This window comes from Argopecten irradians, chromosome 11 (genome assembly GCF_041381155.1).
Source record: "Argopecten irradians isolate NY chromosome 11, Ai_NY, whole genome shotgun sequence".
Classification (NCBI taxonomy): Eukaryota; Metazoa; Mollusca; class Bivalvia; order Pectinida; family Pectinidae; genus Argopecten; species Argopecten irradians.
In genome coordinates this window covers 5,025,995-5,053,620 of record NC_091144.1, presented here as the reverse complement: position 1 = coordinate 5,053,620, position 27,626 = coordinate 5,025,995, and the positions used below count along the sequence as shown (strand labels likewise).

Here is a 27,626-nt window from a genome sequence, read left to right as displayed (position 1 = left end):
TCAACGTATCTTATAAAAGTGTTCATAATTTTCTTGGTATTTGATAGAATGAGATTCTCTAATGAACTGAAACTTTGTATGCGGACTTATATTGGCAAGATCTTGGTCAAGTTTGAAAAACAGACTTACAATAACTTATTGCCCTTTGCAATAATAATTGTTATTAGAACTTGTGGACACAATAACTGAAGTAAATATTTTCTGAGCTTTATAAAACTTTGTTTGTGTACATAGCTACAATTAGTAAGATTACAATTGAGTTCAAAAATCAGAATTATCGGACAGTAAATTTGGAGTTACTGCCCTTTGCAATAATAACCACTAATAAGCCTTGTGAACACTATAACTGAAGTAAATATTCACAAAGCTTAAAAAATAAATATATTAATACAACTCTGTAGGTAAGTCTGATATCTTGGAAGAGTTTTAATATGAAAATTGTCTGACAGTATCTTAGAGAGTTATTGCCCTTTATAGATTTGTTTTAGACACTCAGTAATATTAATCCTTAATAGAAATATATGCTGTCTAACATCTATAACGTTTTGGAAGAGTTTGCAAATGGAAATGGTTTGTTAGTAACTTCACATAAGGGTTAATATTGTGTTTCATTGCATTGCTCATTTCTTGCTTTGTTTATATATATATAGAGCCAACACAAAATAAATAACATCTTTAATGACATGAATTCAACCCAAAATTAAATACCACGAGTTGAATGTACCCCGATATATATTATTTCCCTAACGGAAGTAATACAGGAAATATGACTTCCGGGACCACCTCTACCACACAAATCCATCACAAATGTCAAGGACATTGTTATTGCTTTTTTTGAATTTACTAAAGACATGAATTCAACCCAAAATTAAATACCACGAGTTGAATGTACCCCGAAATATATGATTTCCCTAACAGAAGTAACACAGGAAATATGACTTCCGGGACCACCTCTACCAAACAAATCCATCACAAATGTCAAGGACATTGTTATTGCTCTTTTTGAATTTACTAAAGACATGAATTCAACCCAAAATTAAATACCACGAGTTGAATGTACTCCGATATATATGATTTCCCTAACGGAAGTAACACAGGAAATATGACTTCCGGGACCACCTCTACCAAACAAATCCATCACAAATGTCAAGGACATTGTTATTGCTTTTTTTTAATTTACTAAAGACATGAATTCAACCCAAAATTAAACACCACGAGTTGAATGTACCCCGATATATATAATTTCCCTAACAGAAGTAACACAGGAAATATGACTTCCGGGACCAACTCCTCCACACTGATCCATCTGAAATATATCCAGGACATCGTAAATGATCATATAACATGTTTTTATCTTAATAAAGAAGTTAATTCAACCCAAAAACAAATACCACTGTTTGAATGTACCTCAATGTATATGATTTCCTTAATGGATGTAAAACGAAAATATGACTTCTGGGACCACATCTACCACACAAATCTATCACAAATATATCCATGACATCGTTAATTATCATACAAAATGAATTAACCAATATTGCTTCAAAATGAATTACCATATTCAACCCAATAAGCGCCCATGTCCCTTTAAGCGCCCCTTCCCCTCTTTGAGGCCTCAATTTTAATTGTTCACTCATCATTATTAATCAAAACTACACAAAACTGTCTAGATTTGCAATAATTTTGTCTTATTAGCATCTTTTCATTTTTTCAATTTTTTAAACGCCCTGGCCGCTTATTGGGTGGAATACGGTAACCAATATTGTCCAATAGAGCCTACTATATAGTTAAGGATATTAAGTATGTTACATTTGTAGTATATAGACCTGCATGTGTACGTTAGACTCGGGATAATATGGCGATCCCTATCACATCTACTATAACTTAATATAACAGAGCATAACAGGAAGGGAAAGCACCACGAGAGAGTCACATATAGATAAGCACTCCCTATCTCTGGCTTCCGGCCGTCTAGGCCTCAACATTATCGATTCCAGTATAGTATCCCGTCTCTTTATTTGAATCCCATTTTTTACCACCAAAATGTCATAAGTTTTATCATATCAATTTGGCCTGAGGAAAATAACTTACTGGCTGGGTGAAGCATGAAGTTGCTGTTGTGTTTATATGCTGGGAGACCGTAATTTCTCTCTATAATCACTACCCTGCACATAAAGCAGGAGAGCTCCCTTTTTATTGCCTTCGTGTTCTTGCCCAAGTGCCTATAATTAGTTATAATGTCCGGCTTTTGTTTCATAGATCGGCTTTTTTCAACGATCTAGATTGATATTTACATCCAAACAGGCCTTTCTCTACAAGGTCATCCCTTACTAATGTTCCATGGCCAACCCAACACATAATTTCCTGACAAATGTGTTCAATATTAACCATATGTGGTATTGAACTACGATAGTTTTTAACTTAAAACAACATTGTCATATTCTTGTGAAACCTTGACATCATCCTCTTCCTACCTAATTTTAAATTATCATAAAGATGATTTCAGTCCATCTCTATAACTTCAACAAGTTATGCTCTACCTATCCTACATCTGTACACATATCCACCTAGCCTGTTGTAATTCTTCCCTTCCACAATAACAACAATGTACCCGGAGCCTGATCAGCCTCAGGCCATCCATATCTCATCCCACTACTCCTGACCCAGTAAAAAGAACATTTACGATGATCACACCATTTCAATTGGCTGTTTTACACCTTAAATCTGCAGTAAATAGAATAACAGCAAAAATAAAATGAACATATCTCAAATTAAAATCTCGAGTCTATCCCCAGACATTGTGTTAGTAGACTGTCAACATGCAATATTGCTGATGAGGTAAAAATTGTAGAAATCCCGCAAGAATACGCTTCAATTATGTGTGTTCGATGAAGTGGATCATCCCTTTGAAGTTGTGTCGCGCGCCAGTGGCTCGTGTTCTATGGGAACAGTGCCGTGTGTGCACGATCGTATCAATGGAAGAACGCTATATGAAACAAGAAAGTGCAGCCATATCAATGTTTTATAACAGCAGACAAGGTGGCGACAGACAGCCATCGTTGGACCAATTAAAACGAGTGTTATGAAAACAGCTAACAGCTTGTGTAGTTGCCACAGTCAGATGAACACTGCTGTTACAATCTGGGAGTCCTTGTTGGAGACTGACAGAACTTTCTACACGACAAACCTAGGACAGGGCAAAGATGCAAAGATGCTATCAATAAAGATCAAACCGTCCCATCATCTAGTGAGCTATAGGTAAACAAATTACCCAAATGGCTCCAGGTATCACACATGGTACTGGTGTCTGCAGTCTACTATCATTTCAAGGTCGTCAACATGAAACACATTATGCAGCCCATTTAGCAAGCACTTTAATGTATTCTTTAATAATTTCAAAGAATTTTATATAGCATGTGTCGTCTGCCATCAATAAAGATATTTACCCAGATATTCTAACATTGTAAATGGGCTGTATTTTTATCAGACTTAATGCTATTAACTTGTAGATGATTTTTTTTTTAATTTCAAATCTAATTATCACAGAGAAATCAAAGTAATACTGGTGTCATATTTCTTTTCATGCTTTTGTTTTGAATATCATCTGCATGCCCTACTTACATAAGACTAATTTGATACCACTCCATCTGTACCCACAGCTGTTCCCCTACAATCTGGGACCTGATGGGTGTGGCTTACTCACTTCCAAAATGGTGGCACTAGTGTCATGTGACTGCGAATGTGGACAGTACGGTACAGCGTGACAACACTACAATTTGACTGGGTAAGTTTTTTTAATTCTGAATTGCGATTAAATGTCATTTTACCCATTATTCCTCTGATTTTCTGTCTTGTATGATTGTGGCATTTCACCCAGAATTCCTATGTACCTTACAGATATAGACAATGTTGGTATACTGATATCACACTCTTAAGTACACTGGATATCTTTTACAGATTTCAAAATCAGGACAAAATGTTGGTTAAACTACATGTTTTTGTAAGACAGTTGAATGTGGCATATTTTAGTCTCCATGCAACACGAAGGGAACAGCTAGGTTTTTTTGTGTTATTTTTTTTTTTTTTGTCTCGAGCACAAAACATCAACATCAGTGAGCTAAATATCAACAATATCTCCCAAATATTTTGGAAGCTCTGCTAATTTAAGTTAAAGCATATTTACATTTCTCCTCTTCACATAGATAAGGGGAGGTCATCCATGCTGTGACAAACACAGGGTTGGACAACTTATAACATGTAACATCCTCAACATGTATCTGATATCTCCTTACAAAATATAAATCATATGTAATATACCAGATATTGATAGTTGTAGAATCGGTGAGACTAAAAACAATCTTAAAACTTAAGCAATCTTCCTCTAGCTGATATTTGTCAAAGAATGGAGAAGTAACCAGAACCATCTCTGTGCACTCCGTGACCAAATACTGCCAGAGGGCCAAAAAACTCATTTACCTTGACCCCAGATAATTTGTCCTTGTCAACGATAGACAATTACTCCAAAGGGTGGCCAAGTACACCAGGACAATCCACTAACGACAAAATCTTCACCAAAATATCTGTTTCTCAGCAACACCATCTGAAAAAAAAATTTATTTTCCAATCCAATATTGTAGAAGTGTTGGTCCCTGCTTACTTAGTCATTGTGTAATCTGTCGTCCCAGAACTGTTCACACCACTACCTGGCTCTAATGGATTCCATCATAGATCAGTGTGAAGCCAGCTGAATCAGCAAGCTTCTATTCAAACTTTTAATTGGAGACCTGAAATATGAATGTTCTTCGTTTGATTAATCAGTTCCAAACTTTCTCTATTTTGGAACAAATCCTTTGGTAAAATATTAAGGATAGGACTTGTAACCAAAAAATATAAACTCTGAAATATTAACTACTGCCTTGAATTTTGTACTGTGTCAACTTTCCACTCAACAAAACACAATCAACCTGTCCATTTTTTAGTCAAAGTTTATTAAACCCATTATTCTCCAAAACATAATTCCGCTACTTCATTCTGGTAACTATGGAATCCATGGAAGTAAATGTGTCACCTTCAACCAACAAGAGGCCCAGAGGGCCTGTATCGCTCACCTGGTTTGTAATGCCAAGTACTGATATGAATAAAGGTTCATTGTTTCTTTTCTGAAAGAATTTGAATATTTTTCTCTTATTCCTCTATTGGGCCCCGCCCCTCCTGCCCCCGGGGGGTCAGAGCCAAAATTTATACAAGTTCTGTTCCCCTTCCCCCAAGGATGTTTGTGGCCAAATTTGGTCACAATCCATGTAGAACTCTAGGACAAGAAGCGATTTATGAGATTTACCTCTATTTCCCCTATTGGGCCCCACCCCTCCTGCCCCTGGGGGGTCAGAGCCAAAATTTATACAAGTTCTGTTCATCTTCTCCCAAGGATGTTTTTGGCCAAATTTGGTTACAATACATGCAGAACTCTAGGACGAGAAGCGATTTATGGGATTTACCTCTATTTCCCCTATTGGGCCCCGCCCCTCCTGCCCCTGGGAGGTCAGAGCCAAAATTTATATAAAATCTGTTCCCCTTCCCCGAAGGATGTTTGTGGCCAAATTTCGTTACAATCCCCTTTATTTCCCCTATTGGGCCCCACCCCTCCTGCCCACTGGGATGGACCTTAGTAAGTGATCTATATATAGTTATCACGGATACACGGACCTTAGTAAGTGATCTATATATAGTTATCACGACCTTAGTAAGTGATCTATATATAGTTATCACGGACCTTAGTAAGTGATCTATATATAGTTATCACGGACCTTAGTAAGTGATCTATATATAGTTATCACGGACCTTAGTAAGTGATCTATATATAGTTATCACGGACCTTAGTAAGTGATCTATATATAGTTATCACGGACCTTAGTAAGTGATCTATATATAGTTATCACGGACCTTAGTAAGTGATCTATATATAGTTATCACGGACCTTAGTAAGTGATCTATATATAGTTATCACGGACCTTAGTAAGTGATCTATATATAGTTATCACGGACCTTAGTAAGTGATTATATATAGTTATCACGGACCTTAGTAAGTGATCTATATATAGTTATCACGGACCTTAGTAAGTGATCTATATATAGTTATCACGGACCTTAGTAAGTGATCTATATATGTTATCACGGACCTTAGTAAGTGATCTATATATAGTTATCACGGACCTTAGTAAGTGATCTATATATAGTTATCACGGACCTTAGTAAGTGATCTATATATAGTTATCACGGACCTTAGTAAGTGATCTATATATAGTTATCACGGACCTTAGTAAGTGATCTATATATAGTTATCACGGACCTTAGTAAGTGATCTATATATATATAGTTATCACAGACCTTAGTAAGTGATCTATATATATAGTTATCACGGACCTTAGTAAGTGATCTATATATAGTTATCACGGACTTAGTAAGTGATCTATATATAGTTATCACGGACCTTAGTAAGTGATCTATATATATAGTTACACGGACCTTAGTAAGTGATCTATATATATAGTTATCAGACCTTAGTAAGTGATCTATATATAGTTATCACGGACCTTAGTAAGTGATCTATATATAGTTATCACGGACCTTAGTAAGTGATCTATATATAGTTATCACGGACCTTAGTAAGTGATCTATATATAGTTATCACGGACCTTAGTAAGTGATCTATATATAGTTATCACGGACCTTAGTAAGTGATCTATATATAGTTATCACGGACCTTAGTAAGTGATCTATATATAGTTATCACGGACCTTAGTAAGTGATCTATATATAGTTATCACGGACCTTAGTAAGTGATCTATATATAGTTATCACGGACCTTAGTAAGTGATCTATATATAGTTATCACGGACCTTAGTAAGTGATCTATATATAGTTATCACGGACCTTAGTAAGTGATCTATATATAGTTATCACGGACCTTAGTAAGTGATCTATATATAGTTATCACGGACCTTAGTAAGTGATCCACGGACCTTAGTAAGTGATCTATATATAGTTATCACGGACCTTAGTAAGTGATCTATATATAGTTATCACGGACCTTAGTAAGTGATCTATATATAGTTATCACGGACCTTAGTAAGTGATCTATATATAGTTTATCACGGACCTTAGTAAGTGATCTATATATAGTTATCACGGACCTTAGTAAGTGATCTATATATAGTTATCACGGACCTTAGTAAGTGATCTATATATAGTTATCACGGACCTTAGTAAGTGATCTATATATAGTTATCACGGACCTTAGTAAGTGATCTATATATAGTTATCACGGACCTTAGTAAGTGATCTATATATAGTTATCACGGACCTTAGTAAGTGATCTATATATAGTTATCACAATGAATCTAATTTCGTTTTGTTAGTGTGACCTTGACCTATACACCATTACACCTCAAACAGTCCAGAAGTCAGTCACTAGTGGGAAGGTTTACGTGATATTTAATATTGTTTAATCCAACAGGTTTCAATATTTATTGTAAAATATTCAGTCAGACGTAAACTTGTAAAATATTCAGTCAGACGTAAACTTGACCTTTGAACATGAAAAGCAAGTTTTCTAGATGTGGCTTTGCTTTCACTCCAGTGGCAGCTATTATTGGGGCACTATTTGTAGGACTGCTCCAGTACTGGTTTTCACGGGTGATATCACTTGGGTCACTTTGGGGCACTATTTGTAGGACTGCTCCAGTACTGGTTTTCATGGGTGATATCACTTGGGTCGCTGGTTTTTACGGGTGATATCACTTGGGTCACTTTCAGACAAGTTAAAGTCATCACCAGAAAATGCTATTTCACACTTTGATCGGCAGACATGATTCACACTGATATCGGTACACAAAGTATCTTATCAGGATGCGTAACATTACTTGATCAAGTCACTACATTGTAGTTTTAAAAATTCAATTTGGTTTTTATAACGCTCTCCAATATCACTAAAGGGTACAAAATGATTTTAACATAGCATGTCAAAATTCAATAACTGCAACGAGCCTCGAGAAATCTCTATCATCATTAAGTCAGTGATCTGACAATGGAGTCGATATCATTATAACACTGTATTAACCACGTTATATATCCACCTTGAATGCCGCAAGTTTATGGCTGAGGGTAGGTGGTCTCTCCCAAAGGGTACCTAGCAAAGTTTATCATTAATGATGCGATTTACATGCCCCTTAGGCAACTGAAAAGTGTGTGCAAGCACGCCACCCAATCCCATCTGTATCGGTGTAATTAGCTGCCGAGTAGTAGCTACCTGGAACACCGTTTACCTGTGTCAATAACGAGGAGACGAAAGTCTACCTGTATAAACTTCCAGTAAAGTAATAGGGAGATAGCATCCTTCTCTGTTCAATTTATGGGGGATGAACGAATGCTGTATATAATATTAGAGCTTTGTATACCTAATAACATAAAATCTTAGAACAAATAATGATCTTCAAATATACAACAAAATCCTGTTACAGCACAGTACCTATCAAATTATATTCCTTTTACCTATAAATTTCCCTTTGCCTATAAATCAGAATTTAATGTAGTAGTGCATTTATTAATAGTCTTAAGGATTTGCTAAATAATCATAAGGCACATCTTTACATGAAACTGAGACCTTACTATGACAAACTGTTTAAAATCACATTTATTTGTCAACAATAATAGTATACACAACTGTAACAGAGTGGTGATCAGAGTCGGTGAAAGGCTTGTATAACGTTACGTATCAGAAACAAATTCTGCATATTGATCAGAGTAAATTGGTCCAACGGGACGACAATAGAAGCAGAAAATTACAGGAATTGGATCTGGTAAGGTGCCACTAGTCAGGCCTCTACAGCGAGATGTCTTTAACATGTAGTGATGGATTCAGTCGTGCAGACGTTGTGAAGGATATGATGAATGAAAACGCTTGCATTCATGTTTTTTTCTCTTGTTTTAAAACGATACAAAATTTCCTGAGAGATTAAAATAGCTATTTGAACACCAGAGTATCTGCCTGTTTTTTCCCCAGATGCACGTTAAGTCGTATAAATGAATAACCAACACGACAAACAATGGGTATTTAATCTTCCAAGGCATTAATCAATAGGTCTGCTGATACAGTTTGTGTTGCGAAAATCAAACATTTTCATTTTTAAAAGACATTAGCGTATTGCCATCTGTATAACTTTGAATTCAGGTACATATTTATTTTAGGTGAGAAAAACTATAGACCTAGGGATAAACCAACTGGGACACAGCCTTAAAAACAAGTTGAATGTTATTAATGTTATAAAATCAAGTGAGATGAAGCATTCTTTTTTTAAGTTCAAAAATATCAATTTCCAATTATAATACATCCAAAGGCTCTTTGCCACTGACCAGCAGTCAGTACCTGGCAACTGACCCACCTGGGATTCAAATCTAGGACCCAGAGGTGGTGGGTCGATGGTAATATTTTGGGACATCTAAACTATACTCAGCCACCATTGCCCTTAATAAACAATTCACCCATCTGTATTTCAGGAAAAAGACTGAAGCAAAAATTGGTAAAATCTGATAATCAGTATTTTTTACAAATCTAGAAAACATCATCTGGGGATGCAGTTGCAGGGGAAATTACTTTGAATGAATTAAATATACTCCACTGCTGTTTATGTTTAACTAACTCAAAAAATTTATATAAAATAATTTAATTGACATATTTCGACGGATTTTTTTGGGGGCAGTGTAAATTATTAATTAGAAGCTAAAAACTTTTCAAAGGTGGTAATGGTGTAAATTTAAGTAAGTAACTTGTGTAACTGAAGAAAAATTTCTTATTCGACTTCTCCTGGTTTAGGGAAAACATACCATTTGAAGCGGTGTAGAATCTTTAAAGAAATGGTCATTTTGATACTTGTCCATTTTTAATTTGAAAAGGGTCCCATAGTCGTGCCCTATGAATGCCAGCACTATAGACTTTCTCTATCACAGGCAGCACTAGATTCAGTATCTACACAAATAAAAACTCAATATATAGGGCCAAAATCGCACTACCACTAAGGCTCAATAGTTGGATTACAAGGCTTCTTCGATTAAGGCCTTCCTTCTAGATTCATCAGCAGGCCTTTGCCTCATTCATTTATTTCTTTAATTACCGTGATCTTTCACCTTAATTAAATTCAACTCTTAAGCAATTTAAAACTTGCGTTGGTTGTCTTCATTTTGGTCTTCAACACATTCGCCCGACGACAGAACAAAGACATCTAAATTGAGGCTCCGTCTTGGCAAGAGTCACTAAGTATATTTCATCCAAGAATTCCCACACAGTGTTAAAGCGGCTTTAATGATAAAAGATATTCCTAAAACATGCTAATGATAATGAATATGCTGCGACAATTTTTCAGAAAGGCTCTTGTCATTCGAGTTGGTCTTGTACAAGTAATACATGCTTTTAAGTGACCCCTGAAATACACAAGGCCATACATCAAATGGTTGGTATGGCTTCAGTTGATCCAATGGACGAGGAAAAAAATGCTTTGTGGAGAATTTTTCAAAGATTACACTTGAATCTAATCCCTAATAAATATTGATTCCAAAAAGTCTTTAAAATACTGGAAAATTCTAGTTAACCATTATCTAGTTTTTTCTTTAATCAAAGTAATTATTCTATTAAAAATTCTTTTGCAAGATGTGCAATTTTTTATTTTCATGCGACTTTTTTTAAAAGATCAATTTAAATTTTATGCCTAGTAAATGACTAGGAAATGAAGTAGAAAGCTCTTAAGAGTCTCTCTACATTTTTTGTTACTTCGTTGCCAAGATAAACCGTGTAAAAGTACAGATCTGTCGAAAGTGTTTGTTCCATTACAGAGAACACCTTGTCTATTCCACCAGTAATTCTGTTGTATAAATTATCAGGTCACCTCCCCTATTGGAAAGCAAAACTCTGATATTAGGTGAGTTATGTGACTTTCCACATCCACTCCTGAACATAAATTCCCTTTTGGCAGGAAAGTTTCTGGTGTTATATTTTACCCAATGATGCTGAATTGATTTTTTTTTCAGTTAAAAAACCTCATTAGAAAGAGTTTCTCATTATTTTCTAGAATGTCCCCTTTACAATGATTCCTGCTATGAATTACTACAAAACCTGAATAGGTACACTAATACACATAATCATATTAGTGTTGACACATTTATATACAGATGTCCTGATTGTGGTATAAATACAAATACCGTAGACAAATACTTAAAGATATTCGTATATTTCATAGGAAAGTCTCAACGTTTTAATCTTTATAAGCTATAGAAAGCCTTTATATATATTGACCTTTGGACTTATTCATAGAATATTTTTCATATCAATCAAGTACATGTAATTTTGTAAAATCCTTGAAATGATTTGAAACTAGTTGGGCAATATTGCTGTGTTTCTATGTTAATAAACTGATTTTCATTTATTTAGTTTGCGATTCTTTACAACAGTTAATAAGTTATCATATTATTATATTTCTAAACTTAAAATAATTAATTATGTATAATTCAAACAATAACAGTTTGGATGGTTATGACCTGTACAATAATGCACACAGACTTTTGGTCAATCCACCGAACTGTATATTATCCCATAAAAATGTTATGTCTCATATATACATATTTAATATGATATATTATATACATATATATTGATATTATGATCACTTTATCCTAATGTTAAGATTATAATTGTGTGTAAGGTGTGTGTTATGGTGTGTCTGTCTGTGTTAAACCTGAGTTACCTCCCCTGAATATTATTGTATTTTTTTCATTTCAAAAATATTAATGTAACAATATATATATATAGATATTATAACTGATATAAACACTCAATCCACCAATGGAGAGAACTTATATAGGCCTAGCCTGTTGTTCCATCCTATTGACTGTACCATCAATATGTCTATAAAATTTAATTGTTGAAATGAAATGAAAAAACCTCAATAACTAAAAATTAACTGGATATTGACAGAGCATTATTCTATCTCTGTCACAGTATTATAATACTTATTTATTACACCAGCTTCAACATCATTAGATACTTTATTACAATTTTCCACAAGACAAAAAGGTTCTTTTATAGTCAGGTGATCTTTATGTATATATAATATACAACCAGGTCAAATAGCAGAGCAATATATTGGCCAGTTCAGGGATCCACAGTAAGTGGTCGTAATAAGCAGGTAGTCTTTATACAGAGGTGGTCTCTAAGGCAGGTTTAACTATGGATACCGTCAATGTAGGTTGTACAAGTTTGCAATGGCATAAGAGGCTCACATAACTAATAACTCATATTTTCACATTCTCATAGCATTGTTTGTTATATGCAATTAAGGTGGTGCATGTCTATCATCTTCTTTTTGAAATCCAAAGTTCACCTTGAGGGTAATATGTTGTTAGAACATTAAAACTAGGTCAGGGAGAATAGCTTTAACACTGATGATAATTCTTCATTCAACAGAAAATTCTTTATACTTTGGGACAACAATTTTGGCTTTTCTCATTTGAAAAAAGGTGAATATACGAGTGATGGTAATGGTGATATAATCCTACATTAGTATATATCCAGGGTAGTCTTCTCAGAAACTTTTTTATATGGAAAATCTATACCTACATTGTTTAATTACTTATCACTTCGTTATTTAAATATAAGACGTTATAATTTAATTACCAGTTCATCCATGAAACCTCAAATCCACGTGAGAAATATTTGTTTGTGATTTTACATACGGGAATTGGGATTCAGAGTTTTAACCAGAACTGCCTAGTACCCATGTCAGGACATGCATCATCAGGAGCACATTTATGTACATGTCTTAATGTTAGTAGTTCAGCTCATCAGTATTGTCAGTAGTACCAAGCCCATCAATTCAGCTTCCCAAGCCTCATCCATCTCATGTAATCTGGGTATAAATTAATCATCCCCATATTATCAGGATCATCTGTATTAAACCAAGCCTAGTAAAATGATATTGACGGACAATTCTGGGGATCGATATTATGTAATCCTGGTCACTCCCTTACTAAGACACACCGGCCAAGGCTGATCATGTTCAGTTTAAGTTGTACATGCAGTATTTGTTTTAATATTTCTGACGGATCCAATGATTATGGACACACGGACGTTCATTGCGCTCCATCCTGGTATGTTTATTGGCAATAGTCATAGAACCCACGCTATAGTTTATACTTCCCAACCAATACCCTTCTTTAGATCAATCTATAGGTTGTCACGTATATTACATAATTTTCACATTTCTAACTGGAATAGTCAGCCACAACTGTCCTATTTGATTTCCACAAATAAATCTGCATCACAAGATGGTTGGAATTGATACATTTTGAGTAAATAAATATGGCTGAAGTTTGACATTGATCAGTCAAACAAAAGTTACTGCATTTACAATTGTTTTATTTTACTTAAAGATGCGCCACCACCAATGGAGCATAAACGATACTCATCATTTGGCAAAGTGTCTTTTTGTAATTTAACATATACTATCAAAATTTCAAATGAAAAATAGACAAATTCCTATGTAACAATGAATACCTTTATTCTAAAATTAACATTCCTCACATCTTAAGACTGAACAAATGAATCAATGTGAATTGACATTTATTCTGTAGAACTAAAATAAACCTAACATAAATATTTATGGTGTATAACCAAGCTGTTGTGTCAGTCTAGTATAGACCACTGCACATCTAATGCACACTAGCATGCAGTACCTTCATCTAACATTCCAAACATATCAGAAAAGTCACTTATATCATATCTTAACTACTCAATCAAAAATAGGTTCTTTTAAGGAGAACAAAATAGACATGCAACGTCAACATATTTCATTGATGTGACGTCTTTATTTCCCTTGATGCCAAGTCGATTTCTCTAGCAGTTTTATAACTTATACACATATTTCAGTTGACGTTCCGATTGTATATTCAGTAGTACATGTATATATTTTATAGACAGTTTTACAAAGAGACAGAAATCAAACATGTTATGAATTTTACAAATATATCTATATAAACAAGCAACTAACATTTCAAAATAGATTGTTGCTTTTTCATTATACACGATTTAGAGGCAACTTTTGTTTGAAAACACCACGATCTCAATATAGAGATTATTCCTACAGGTATCAAGGACTCCCTGTGACAATCTGCAGTAATTTGTCTTTATTCCTATTCCTCCATGAACCTAATCTTTTTTTCCGATTCCATCATGTACAAATTCCTTATTGTGCAAATTATATCTTTTATCCATTCCCTCTTGTACCAATTAAATATTGTATCTATTCCCTCTTGTACCAATAAAATATTGTATCCATTCCCTCTTGTACCAATTAAATATTGTATTCATTCCCTCTTGTACCAATAAAATATTGTATCCATTCCCTCTTGTACCAATTAAATATTGTATCCATTCCCTCTTGTATTAATTAAATCTTGTATCAATTCCATCTTGTACCAATAAAATATTGTATCCATTCCCTCTTGTACCAATTAAATATTGTATCAATTCCATATTGTAACAATAAAATATTGTATCCATTCCCTCTTGTACCAATTAAATATTGTATTCATTCCCTCTTGTACCAATAAAATATTGTATCCATTCCCTCTTGTACCAATTAAATATTGTATCCATTCCCTCTTGTATTAATTAAATCTTGTATCAATTCCATCTTGTACCAATAAAATATTGTATCCATTCCCTCTTGTACCAATTAAATATTGTATCAATTCCATATTGTAACAATAAAAAATTGTATCCATTCCCTCTTGTACCAATTAAATATTGTATCCATTCCCTCTTGTACCAATTAAATATTGTACCCATTCCCTCTTGTATTAATTAAATCTTGTATCAATTCCATCTTGTACCAATAAAATATTGTATCCATTCCCTCTTGTACCAATTAAATCTTGTATCAATTTCCTCTTGACTCTCTTCCTTGTGCAGATTCCCTCTTGTCTTAATTCTATCCTGTACCAATTCCTCCTCATTCTATTTTCCCATTGTACAAATCATTCTTCATACCAATTGTAGCCTGTATATATCCCCCTTGTACAGATTCCTCCTTGTACCAACTAGAACTATATATCAATGACAAACTGATACCAATTACCAGGCACTGATTCAGACAATTCCCTATCCTGTATACACGACTGTTCTTAACCCCATTCCTCAGTTGTGACTTCCTACTGACAGAATTGAACTCATTCACACATGTAATTATTCCCCATCAGTACTGACCCCTCACACATGTACTTATTCACCTATCAGTACTGACCCCTCACACATGTACTAATTCACCTATCAGAACTAACCCCTCACACATGTACTTATTCACCTATTAGTACTGACCGCCCACACATAAACTTATTCCCCATCAGTACTGACCCCTCACACATGTACTTATTCACCTATTAGTACTGACCGCCCACACATAAACTGATTCCCCATCAGTACTGACCCCTCACACATGTACTTATTCACCTATCAGTACTGACCCCTCACACATGTACTTATTCCCATCAGTACTGACCCCTCACACATGTACTTATTCCCCATCAGTACTACCCTCACACAGTACTTTTCCTCAACCTATCACCCCTCACACATGTACTTATTCCCCATCAGTACTGACCCCTCACACATGTACTTATTCACCTATCAGTACTGACCCCTCACACATGTACTTATTCACCTATCAGTACTGACCCCTCACACATGTACTTATTCACCTATCAGTACTGACCCCTCACACATGTACTTATTCACCTATCAGTACTGACCCCTCACACATGTACTTATTCACCTATCAGTACTGACCCCTCACACATGTACTTTTTCACCTATCAGCACTGACCCCTCACACATGTACTATTATTCACCTATCAGCACTGACCCCTCACACATGTACTTATTCCCTATCAGTACTGACCCTCACACATGTACTTATTCCCCATCAGTACTGACCCCTCACACATGTACTTATTCACCTATCAGTACTGACCCCTCACACATGTACTTATTCACCTATCAGACTGACCCCTCACAATGTACTTATTCCCTTACTACCCCTCGCACATACTTATTCCCCTTTAGTACTGACTGACCCCTCACACATTACTTATTCCCCTTTAGTCTGACCCTCACACATTACTTATTCCCTTTAAGTACCGACCCCTCACACATGTACTTATTCCCCTTTTAGTACTGAACCCTCACACATTTACTTATTCTCCTTTTTTAACTGACTCCTTTCACCTCTCCCCTAACATCTATATGACTATAAATACAATTCATGTATATCAACATCATCCATTAATATTCATGTTTACAAAAAGTTATCTTTCTCATCAATAAATTGGTCATCAAATCATTCAATAAATTATCAGTAGAATTCATAACAAACACATAAATGAAATTAAGAAATCAAATCATACCTGTATATTCCATGGTCTATTTGTTCTTTCTTCGGGGTGAAATATTGTCTAGAAATTACAGCGGAATTCACAATTACCTCCCCTATACCATTATCCAATAGGGCTGATAAGCTATCACAAAGTCCTTTCTACAAGGAGAAATGTTTTTATACTGGAGCTGTGTTGTAACATGTACATATGTGCCTTATAATTTTTGTTTACCTCCCAGAATACACCGAGGCACCTTCAGCTGAGAAACCAAAGCATGTACTATAGAAACTCTGCCAAAACAATAGGTAGGAAACATCTCCTACCACCAGTCATCAGCAAGCCCTTATCTGATGTCAAAGCCAAGTTTTGATAGTGACTTGTATACACACAATGTATCAGCTGGTTACTCTCTCAAAGATAACAATCACAATGTTAATGTACTACATAATGTTATACTTAGCTACTCACAGCAGCTTAAGACATTCTGGAGTCTTAAGAAGCTGAAAATATCTGCTGATGAAAGAAGAAGTTGATGGACATCATCAGAAGCATATAAAACTCCTTATAATGAAACATCTTCAATGTATATACATCAAATCAAGTAGATTTCAGCAAATTTTTCCAAAATACTGACTACGCAAAATAGAAAGTTAAAATCCTAAATATTCAAAATCTTACCCAAAATAGAAATTGAAATTCTAAATCTTCTGCATGCAACAAAAGACAATGCAGACTGACAACTGATTTAAAACAGCCTCACAATGATCATTCAGGTATCAATACTAGTGGTGGTACAAAACCACCAAAATATTGGAAGGACAGATTTTTAGGCTGGTTGTCTGATGGATCAGCAAAAAAAACAGAAGTTCTATTTGACAGCTATCAAATGACCTAGGCAGCTGATTTGCCCTTGATAACAGTGATCTACATTTGTAGCTTCATTTGTGACATATCATGACATCATTCAAATAAACATATGACATAAAGTCTAGACATAAAGGGTTACAATATAGGTCACGGTGACATACTTTTGGTACAAATTATGTCATCCTGGATAACTTGTCAAATTAAGTCACCAAATGAATGAAAGATTCTAGAGTCCACATAACTGTTTAATAAATTAAAAGGTAGAATTGTAGGTCATAGTAATCTATTTTGTATACAACACACTGCTTCGTTCTCCTGAATGACCAAAACATCAAGTGAAGATGACAAATGCTCGTAGGGAGATATAGGACAGTAAAATATATACATGTATGACTTAATCATGGTCCACTTTATAATATATTATCTTACTTAGGTGATATAGTGACCATAGCCTGGAGTTCCAGACTAAAAGATAGACAGGCACAACTTAGACAATATGGACATCAGTAGATCAAGAGGAATAAGAGACTGTATCACCTGAAATCATGTTCAACCTTTAGTAATGATTATAATACAGAACTTCAGTGACCCCTATCCCAGTCATTCCAATAGAAGAGTTCTCCAGTTCTCTTTTTCTTTCCTGTTAATAATTAAATTCACAAATAATGGTGATAAGACAAATGCTTAGTTATTAATTCAGATGATTCAAATTTGCAGTATATTGAAAATCAAACAATATGTTTTACATATTTCAAGAAAGTAGGCCGTCAAAAAACTAAGAATGTTGGCAGCAAACAGCTGTCACCAGTTATTTCATTTGTATCCATTCTTGATTTTGAATTGATTTTATCATGATCAATGTCATATGTCAAAATATCTGTTATTAGGTAAATGTATGGCACAAAGCCCATTCGATAGCCTTTCACCTGTGTACAAACACAGTATGCCGTTTATGATAAGACTTATCCAATTTTGGTTCAAATCTTATCTATCCACAACAAAACCAAACTAACTTAATTTCTGTCCGTTACACAGCATTATCACCTAATTTCTGATTCAGATGCATTCAACCACAAAAATAATATTAAGGATGTACTCCTCTGAAAAGTCAAAATTTTCTTGTATTTAATTTTTTTTCTCATATAGATTTTTGGAAATAGGAGTTCATACCATAAAAGAAAATAAAAGAAAAAACATACATTTATGTATGTCCGTGTGCTCGTTTTGGAGATATTGTCACTCAAAGATACCTAGTTGACAAAATATTGGATTTTATGGGACTTTTGCAGTTTTGACCATATACACAAGAGATTAAAGCCATAATTTCCTAATGAGGTGTTTGATATGTATCAATGTTTGTAAAATTTATTTGCCAGTTGTCTTCTTTAAAAATATACCAGTTTTGATTAAAAACATTTTCTCAGAATGATAATATATGCTACCCCTACCCCTTAATTTTGAGGTACAAAATGCACCATTTTCAGCCATTTTCGCCAAATCTAACCCTTTATAGAAACAAGAGCTGTTGGAGAACAGCAAAGCTCGCCTATTCAGAAGAAGTTGATGTTCAAGTATTTACTATTTAAACATGGAAATATGACAAATTAACAGACTCAAAAAACCTAAGGCCCAAAAAATGCCCAAATAGGCCTTGGTTGTATTATCACGTTCAGCATCCATACACATTAGGAAAATAAAATCATAAACATTTATAATGACTTATGCTTAAACAATTGACGAAACAGAAACTTGCTCAAAAACTTTAACATGGAAATATGACAAATTAACAGACTCAAAAACCCTCTAAAGGGCCCCAAATTGGTTGTATTATCACGTTCAGCATCCATACACATTAGGAAAATAAAATCATAAACATTTATGATGACTTAAGCTTAAACAATAGACAAAATAGAAACTTGCTCAAAAACTTTAACATGGAAATATGACAAATAAACAGACTCAAAAAAAAAACCTAAAGGGCCCCAAATTGGTTGTATTATCACGTTCAGCATCCATACACATTAGGAAAATAAAATCATAAACATTTATGATGACTTAAGCTTAAACAATTGACGAAACAGAAACTTGCTCAAAAACTTTAACGTGAAATGGGACGCCAACGCTGACGCTGACGCCGACGCCGGGGTGACAACATTAGCTCCCCCTATTCTTCGAATAGGCGAGCTAAAAAGTTCTGGTATTAAACTTTTGTCAATATTTTGCATATCAATAGAAGGGTTGTTCTTTCTAAATCAGACAGAAAAACAGGGGTTTCATGTGCTTACTTTTTTGCCCCATTTGAATATTTGTTATTTTTCAGTATTTTAGAGTAAAAATTAAAAGTGCTCAATTTACCATTAAATATCAAAATGCGTCTTTCCTGTGTTAAACTTACTGTCACCATTAATTGTGACGGAGAAAATATTAAAATGTGTGTTTGTTTTAGTTGATTGGAATAGCAATGACAGAGGTAGAAATTCAGAGCTTTTTCTCACTTCTTTGGGAATGGAGCTAGTGGCTTTGCATTTAGGAAAATGTTCGACAAACCAAGATTTGGGGAAAAATTTTAAAATATGAAATAAACTTAATAATGTATACCAAATAAGATTTTTTTTTTGTTTCCAGTGCAGTTAATGTACTTTTTTTAAAGCCAATTCACAAATATTTAAAGCCTTAACCAGCTAAGTTCATGCAATATTTTGGATAGTTTTCAAGAAACTTTGATTTTGGGCGATTTAAGGCTTGAATTGGGAAAAATTTAGAGGCTTTGCCTTGGAAAATGGGGCTGAAAATCCTCCCCAAATAATGCTGAAAAAAGGCCTGAAATTGGTGTGAAAAGATGGTTAATTACTGAAGACAACAATTTTAAAGTCATTAAATCATTTCAATCTTAAAGTCATTTGATAATTAAAGGTTAATACTTGGTGGGTACAAAGATTATTCGAGTGAAACTGTGAAAATCATACAGAAGCATATCGTTTTGCATTTTCCTATGATAACCAGAACCAGCGACACAATTGTGCACCCCTACAGGATAATGACAATTAATGAAGGATGGGATAATAGGTCAGTCCCCTGCTTTCACCTGTCACAAAAATGTCTTCCTAACATAGTCAGAAATATTAATAAGAGCCAAGGAAATAGGCCATCATTGCCTGTGGTGGTATCCAAGGGTAACATTCTGAAGTCTTCATCCTTAATTGAAGCCTTATATAGATAGGAGATCAATTACATTCTGTTAGCAACAGGATGTACACTATATAGAGTCTGAAAGATCGCGCCACTTATAGAAACACTCCATACAGTTCTCTCAATCTTGTTATACAATTTTATATCTTATCATTATCTCAAAGCTTTTTTCTTATATATCCTTATTTCTATTCTTTTATTCCATTTGTATAACTCATTTATTATTATTCAATTTTCCCCCATGATTCTACTTTTCCAAATCCCTGATCATTCTAGATTTATCCTTTTTTCCTTCCATCTTTTACATTTTGTATTTATACCCTTAGTTTAAATATGCTAGTAGCTGATAGGTCACAAACAATACCATTCATTTCAACAATAATAATTTGTCTGCTCCTGTATTTGATACAGAAAAATCACCATTCATCAGTGGTGTAGCATATCTTTAAATACAGTTTCTTTTGTAGCACTAAATTCCCTGGTCCTAAGTTCTGAATATCTTTTAGCTTATCCTGATTTCACTCCATCATTCACTCACTATTTAAAGGTCATCCAAAAATAATCAGTAGTTATCTTTCTTAAATCAACAAAAGTTTTTATTACCGGTAATTTGTTTCATGTTTATTTCACATATCGCAAGCTGTCTTGAATATAGTATTTATTGATTTGTTGGGTTTTTTTCAATGAAAATATTGAAATAAAACTTGAGATAATTAATTCTTCATCTGTCTGAATAGATAAATCCTAATTAACATTATTTTGATATGTGTCTATTATTAACTGGTTGCCCCACTAATCCAAACACATTGTTCGTGTAAAAGCTTGTCCAAAAGGATTTAGGAACCTTCCGTTGGCTAATTTGTTCTGGCAAATTTCAAATTGACATTCTTTTAGGATAGATTACCTTAAAAGTTTGAAAATCATCATGACAATAAAATTTGGAACCTTTGTGAAATTTGTCTTCATAAGAAACTGCTATATCTAGAGAATTATCTGCAAGATAAACATATTCTGTAACCAGCTATAATTGCTCAAAAAGAATCATACAATGTCTGCATGCTAACTTCATTTGTCAATCACTTAAAAAAGGATTGTCACAGATCAGGCTGTACAGGCGATCACCATCTTTATTTCTATATAAATTCAGCAACAATGACAAAAAGTATGAAATAAGTCTTTAATTCTACCCAAGCAACCTTCAAAATAACATTTCTCACCTAAACTTGATCAAACTTATGCTATTTTGTCAGGAAAGTAACACAGATTTTCTAATTTAATACAAAATAAATATTGTCATCAAAATTAATCTTCATTGATTGGCTTGGCTTTACATGCAACATGAAATATGTTTTGCAATGAAAATTCATTAGAATTAATTAAAACATTTTGTTCTCCATACCCTGAAACTTTTCTGAATAAAACAATAAATTTACAAGGTTATTGTCCCTGAACGCTATGAATCAACCAATATCTCTGACAGCTAAGGATCAGCGTGATTTCTAAATGTGTTATTAGCAGCTAAGGATCCGCGTAATTTCAAAATGTGTTATCAAACAGCTATATGATCATTTGAGATTCTCAATGATTTCAAAATGTTTTTGTTCATAGTCATTTTAGATTCTCAGAGCTTTTCAATTTCACTTATGTCAAGGTCAACAAGACAAGGACAAACATTGGACTGACTCAGCTTTTAGATTGTCCTTGATCCATCTCTAAAAAATGGACCAGTTTTTCAATGGTTACATTGAAATGTTAGTAGACATTTTGATCACCTATTCTGACCACATGATCCATATCAACATATTTTCACCTAGTTTCACTTTGTGGTGTCACCTAGTGTCACCTATGTGGTTAAAGGACGATATTGAACTTTCAGTGATGAAAATCAAAGCTATTGTCAGATAAACTAGATTATGTCACAAATTTCTACCTGGCTAAAGGACTTTGTACTTTTGGTGATGTAATAACTAAGTGTAAATCAATGATGAACTAATACCAAATAGTGCTTCATAATCAGCAAGGAATATACACTTTAATCTGACTTACAACCTGACTAACATAAAACTAAAATTGATCAAACTGTGTCCTTAAACAAGCGCCAGTATGACATTTACAGGTTTTACCAGTTTAATCCTTTACCCTATAGCTATAAATCTTCATACAACCAGGTTTTTTTCTGTGATTAAAATGACAATGCATATATAAATACCCCTTAAATAAAGCCGATATGTTCACAATATCATCTGGCAAGCATCAAATCGGTGGAATTATGTCACACATTTGTTGAGCGGACTTGAATAGATATTTACTGCTGAGCTACGAAGGCCAGACTTAAACCAGTAGGGCTACAATAGCATTAGGAAAATGGAAATCTTCCGAGTGACTTGCTTGCGATCGTCTAGGGTAATGAAGCGTATGTTTATCCCTAGCATGCATTTCAGCACTCCCTGGAAATGTCAATACAATTTTCTGTATAGATAGAACTACTAATGCTATAACAATGATTCAGAAACAATCTTTACTCTTTGATATCATTCATGTCAAAGAATCCAACATTTCAGTTTATTAATCCAGTCCTACCCAGTATCCCTGATACAAGAGTCTGACAAGGACCTCGGACATAAGTTACTGAGGTTATACAATGCCATGTCACCGTCTACAAATCATAATCTTATACAGCTGGTGTTGGTCCAAGGGAGCTAACTGGAATTCTGATGCCTTACAACTTGAATGTATAAATCTAAAATGATGTGATTTATCCTATACCAATGGTGAAATACGAAACATTTTATTGAACCTACGAGTATATCAGTATAAATACGAAACATTTTACAGAAAGCTATAAGTATATCAACATAAATACGAAACATTTTACTGAACCTACAAGTATATCAACATAAATACGAAACATTTTACTGAACCTACGAGTATATCAATAGAAATACCAAACATTTTACTGAACCTACAAGTATATCAATATAAATAGGAAACATTTGACTGAAACCTACAAGTATATCAACATAAATACGAAACATTTTACTGAACCTACGGGTATAATAATATAAATACGAAACATTTTACTGAAAGCTACAAGTATATCAATATAGATACGAAACATTTTACTGAAACCTACAACTATATCAATAATATGAATCATGCACGGCATGGAAAGAGCGAAGCTCTACTTGTGATTTTTATTTTCTATTTCATGTTGAAGACATAATTTAGAAATAAAAGGACGTACTTCAAACTAAAGAAGTATATGATATTATAATTGTCTAGAAAACCAAGAAATGAACACAAAAATTCGGATTTCTCTGTGTCCATGCAAGGCCAGGAGTGCCGCGTCATCCTCAACTCATCTGGTATTATGGCGAGAATATATATCTATGTAATTTCCCCCCGAGGAGTTCCGGATGGTGCCGCGTATGCGAATCCTACGATTTCGCGCCATTTGGTGACGTGTTGTGACGTCATGATTCCTTGTGCTCATCTTCGCTTGAAGGATATTTTGACTACATATCATAGCTTTTAATTTTCAAAGTGATATTATTATTATTCAAAAAAATAATAAAAAATGTTTCATTTCTCCTGTTATGAATTTCCATTAGTTAAATATATATTTACATGGGAGAGCAGTACCGGAGCAACGCAGGTAAAACCGGAAGTACGAAAAAATTTTAGCCATCCATGCCTGCAGGTCATTGATCTCAATATGTACTTTTGCTTACGTACATGTTACCGGAACAGAGCTTCGATTTTCGATGCGCTTCGCGCGTCGAAAGAGCTTCGCTCTTATAAATACGAAACATTTTACTGAAACCTACAAGTATATCAATATAAATACGAAACATTTTACTGAACCTACGAGAATATCAACATAAATCATTGAACGCTTTTGGATGTACTCAGGGCTCGAATTTCAGACTGTTTTACTTGCTTTTTGCGAGTAGATATACCAGAATAGCAAGTGAAAAAAATATGCACTTGCTTTTTTTAGCAAGTGGTTTTTAACAGGGACAACTGTAAAAATGGCATAATGATTGTGAAAAATTGTTGTAATGGAAAATATGGGGGCCCAGTTCTTACAGTAATGTTGTTGATATTTATTATGTACTTATACACCTCACATCATCATGCAAAAATAAAGTATTTTATATATAACATAACTGTAATTTGAATACGGATATTAATTATAAGTAAAAAATATATTTTAGCAAGTAAATTTATGGCACTTGCTATTTTTAGCAAGTGGCAAAAAATGTAAAATTCGAGCCCTGGTACTCATACGACTAAGTGTTAATTATGTGTAATTAGCGTGTTATTAGCATGTAATTAGCAACTATAGACAGATATTCATCTGCTATTTAAATTCTTTTGCCCTTAAAAAACAGGCAAAATCATGATTTGCTACATATGCTCACTATCCAACCTAAGGGCAGTAGTACTGTAGAAAGTTGTTTGTTTATATCGTAATATGTCCCCGATACCAAAGCAATGTCAAGAAAAACCATTAATACCACCATTTTTATACTCATGAATCGCTAGCTTTTAATGATATTCACCACCAAAAGTTACCAACATTTTGAGAAATACAATGCATATAGGTTTTAATCTAATAAAGTCAACACCTCAAAACAAATTTTGACATCACTATCAAATATCATTTACATGTACAGGGTAATGAAATGGGTACAGTCAAACCAAGAAGTTGTGGTCTACACATTTCACATTAATTCAGTGTTGTTAGTAATAGTGTTTCAAATACTTATCATGTATCATACAAGCTTGTTTGTGCCTTTGTATGATCTTCACAGCTTAACTCATCAAAACAAATGGTTTTCAATAAATAACTGAGGACATAACAACTTTAAATATTTACTTAGTTGTGTCACACATACAACTTTAACCAACTATATACAAAAGAGGAGATTTAGCATTTTAAGTATGTGGCTATATCTGGAATTGTATTTAACACAAAATATCATCTGATCACTATCTTCATTGGGACGAGCTCATGCAGATGGAATAAAAACATGTTACAAACAAAAATATTCTGTACTAAACCTTTGAAAATCTAAATTGATCAGACAAGATTAATGTTACAACATTTTCATTTTTATATTTTTCAGATGTTGGAGGAATCACCTGCTATTCTAAACTATCAGAAAACACAGTGGCCAATGATCAACACAACACCCTGACAAATGTAATTATGTGACAAAGCTCGTCTCTGTATAATATATTCCCGTTATCGGTGAAATTTATTCACGTGTCATGTTGGAGATACTGGAGATATTCATCTGATTTATACTGGCCTAAGGAAAGCGCTTTCTTGCTTTCCTTTTACTGATATCTGTTTATCTGTGCATTTAAAATGAATTATACACAAATCACATGACTAGATAACGAATGACATCTAGTGTGCATTCTCAGAATTATAGTCATTCAAACTTAAGGCTATCAAAAATACAGCTATCATTCCTGAATTAGGAAGCATAATTAAAGTACCCCAAACCAAAATATTGAAGAAATACTATTTTTCTAAGAAAAGAATAAAATTACATAAAGATGACAACAGAATCATTTTTTTTTAATTTTTTTATCGATTCCATTTAAAAAAATAAATAAATAATAATGAACGAATGTCTATTGATCTATAGCTCAACCTTATATTCTCTTAATTGTGCGGGAACATGCTTGTTTGGAAACATGATTGTGAGGGAACATGGTTGTGTGGGAACATGATTGTGTCAGAATATGACAGTGTGGGAACATGGTTGTGTGGGAAAAGGACTGAGTTTGAATGTTATATGTATAATTATATGAATGCTGTGTTATGTGTTATTGCAAGTGTACATGTTATCTAATGAATATTGTTTTATCTGTTACAGATGCGCTACTCACATGTACGTATACATGACATGCTTATGGAAAACAGTAATAATTGTGTCTGAATGGAAGTACCATGACATAAGAAGACGGATTGTGTAGCAAGACACTCCCACCTTCATCAGGGACCTAACCTAACCCTGCAACAAAAATCTAGAGCAGTGGGAGAATGTCATAGTGAGCAAAGACCACTCCTGATTGTGAAAATCATATTTAATCTCTACAGCTACTAATGTGTATTACCTTATGGTTTACCATTTATTAAAGTAGAATTGTAGCATAATTGCAACTTACGTTCAATTATAATAAATGTTTAGATTATATTCACATCATCAGAAGTGCTTTGTTTCACTTGGCAGAGGAGAAATTCTTATTAGGCTAATTAGGTATATATTACCTTGGGACACTGGCCAGGGTGATTAATTTTGTAGTTTTGAGTTAAAATAAAAGTAGTTAAGATATTTTTCAAACTGTTAAGAGTATTGTTCAATGAGCAGTTATCTTATAGTCCTTGTAGGTAGGGATCGCCCCAATCACTTGGATACTGCGCTGCTCATTGAGCTTTTCTTATCAATGTTTTTCTTGTAAATGTTTAACTTTGGCGTAATTTAAATGCCAGGAGTCATTTTCCTTTGCAGGGGAGAATGTCGCGGTGTTTGAATTCACTGTGTACATAAAATCTATTATATTAGGTCTTAAAACTACATGTGCTGTGTATTGTCTGAATTTACATGTCCCTGTGTCGTGTAATGTCCTGTACATGTAAATGTGTGTATGTAAGTTGTTATGATGACGTATGAGAGGCGAGTGAATGGATTGGTTGAGTGTGTGTCACATTGACCCTGCATGACCTTGTCCTTGCATGTGCACGCCCACCCTGGTGGAAGCGTGTCCACACATTACATGGAAAATAGGCACCGGACATGTAACACCTATAGCTGGAAGCCTGTGTGCTTTACGGCCACAGTGCTGAAAGGTATGTTTATTTAATATATAAAACTAGAAATAAAGTAATTAACTTATTCTTCATTATGCAATTATAATTAATATACTTAATAGTTTTCCTAGTTTATAACATCTTTAAATAAAATGTCCATAAACCTTTTATAAATTTGGTATATGTAATAAACAATAGGATCGCATCGTGTTCCCGTCCATGATCAGGTAGTGTATAGGTAAAGTGATTCTGTAAAACTACAATTGTA

At 34.0% G+C, this 27,626-nt stretch overlaps 1 protein-coding gene across 4 annotated transcripts in view; it reads right to left on the bottom strand.

Moving 5' to 3' along the window:
• Positions 1 to 27,626, bottom strand: part of LOC138334348 (vitamin D3 receptor B-like) — a 580,118-nt gene that overhangs the window by 398,934 nt on the left and 153,558 nt on the right. Inside the window, exon 1 of one of the 4 annotated variants that reach the window (XM_069283003.1) lies at positions 26,437 to 26,470. The exons of 1 other annotated variant lie outside the window; for it this stretch is intronic. In XM_069283003.1, coding sequence (XP_069139104.1) covers positions 26,437 to 26,455 — 19 coding nt within the window. In that variant the 5' untranslated portion in view covers positions 26,456 to 26,470. Of the gene's footprint in view, positions 1 to 4,476; positions 4,600 to 16,503; positions 16,743 to 26,436; positions 26,471 to 27,626 lie in introns of those variants that run through there. 2 more of the 4 variants (XM_069283004.1, XM_069283006.1) reach the window with 2 other exon arrangements.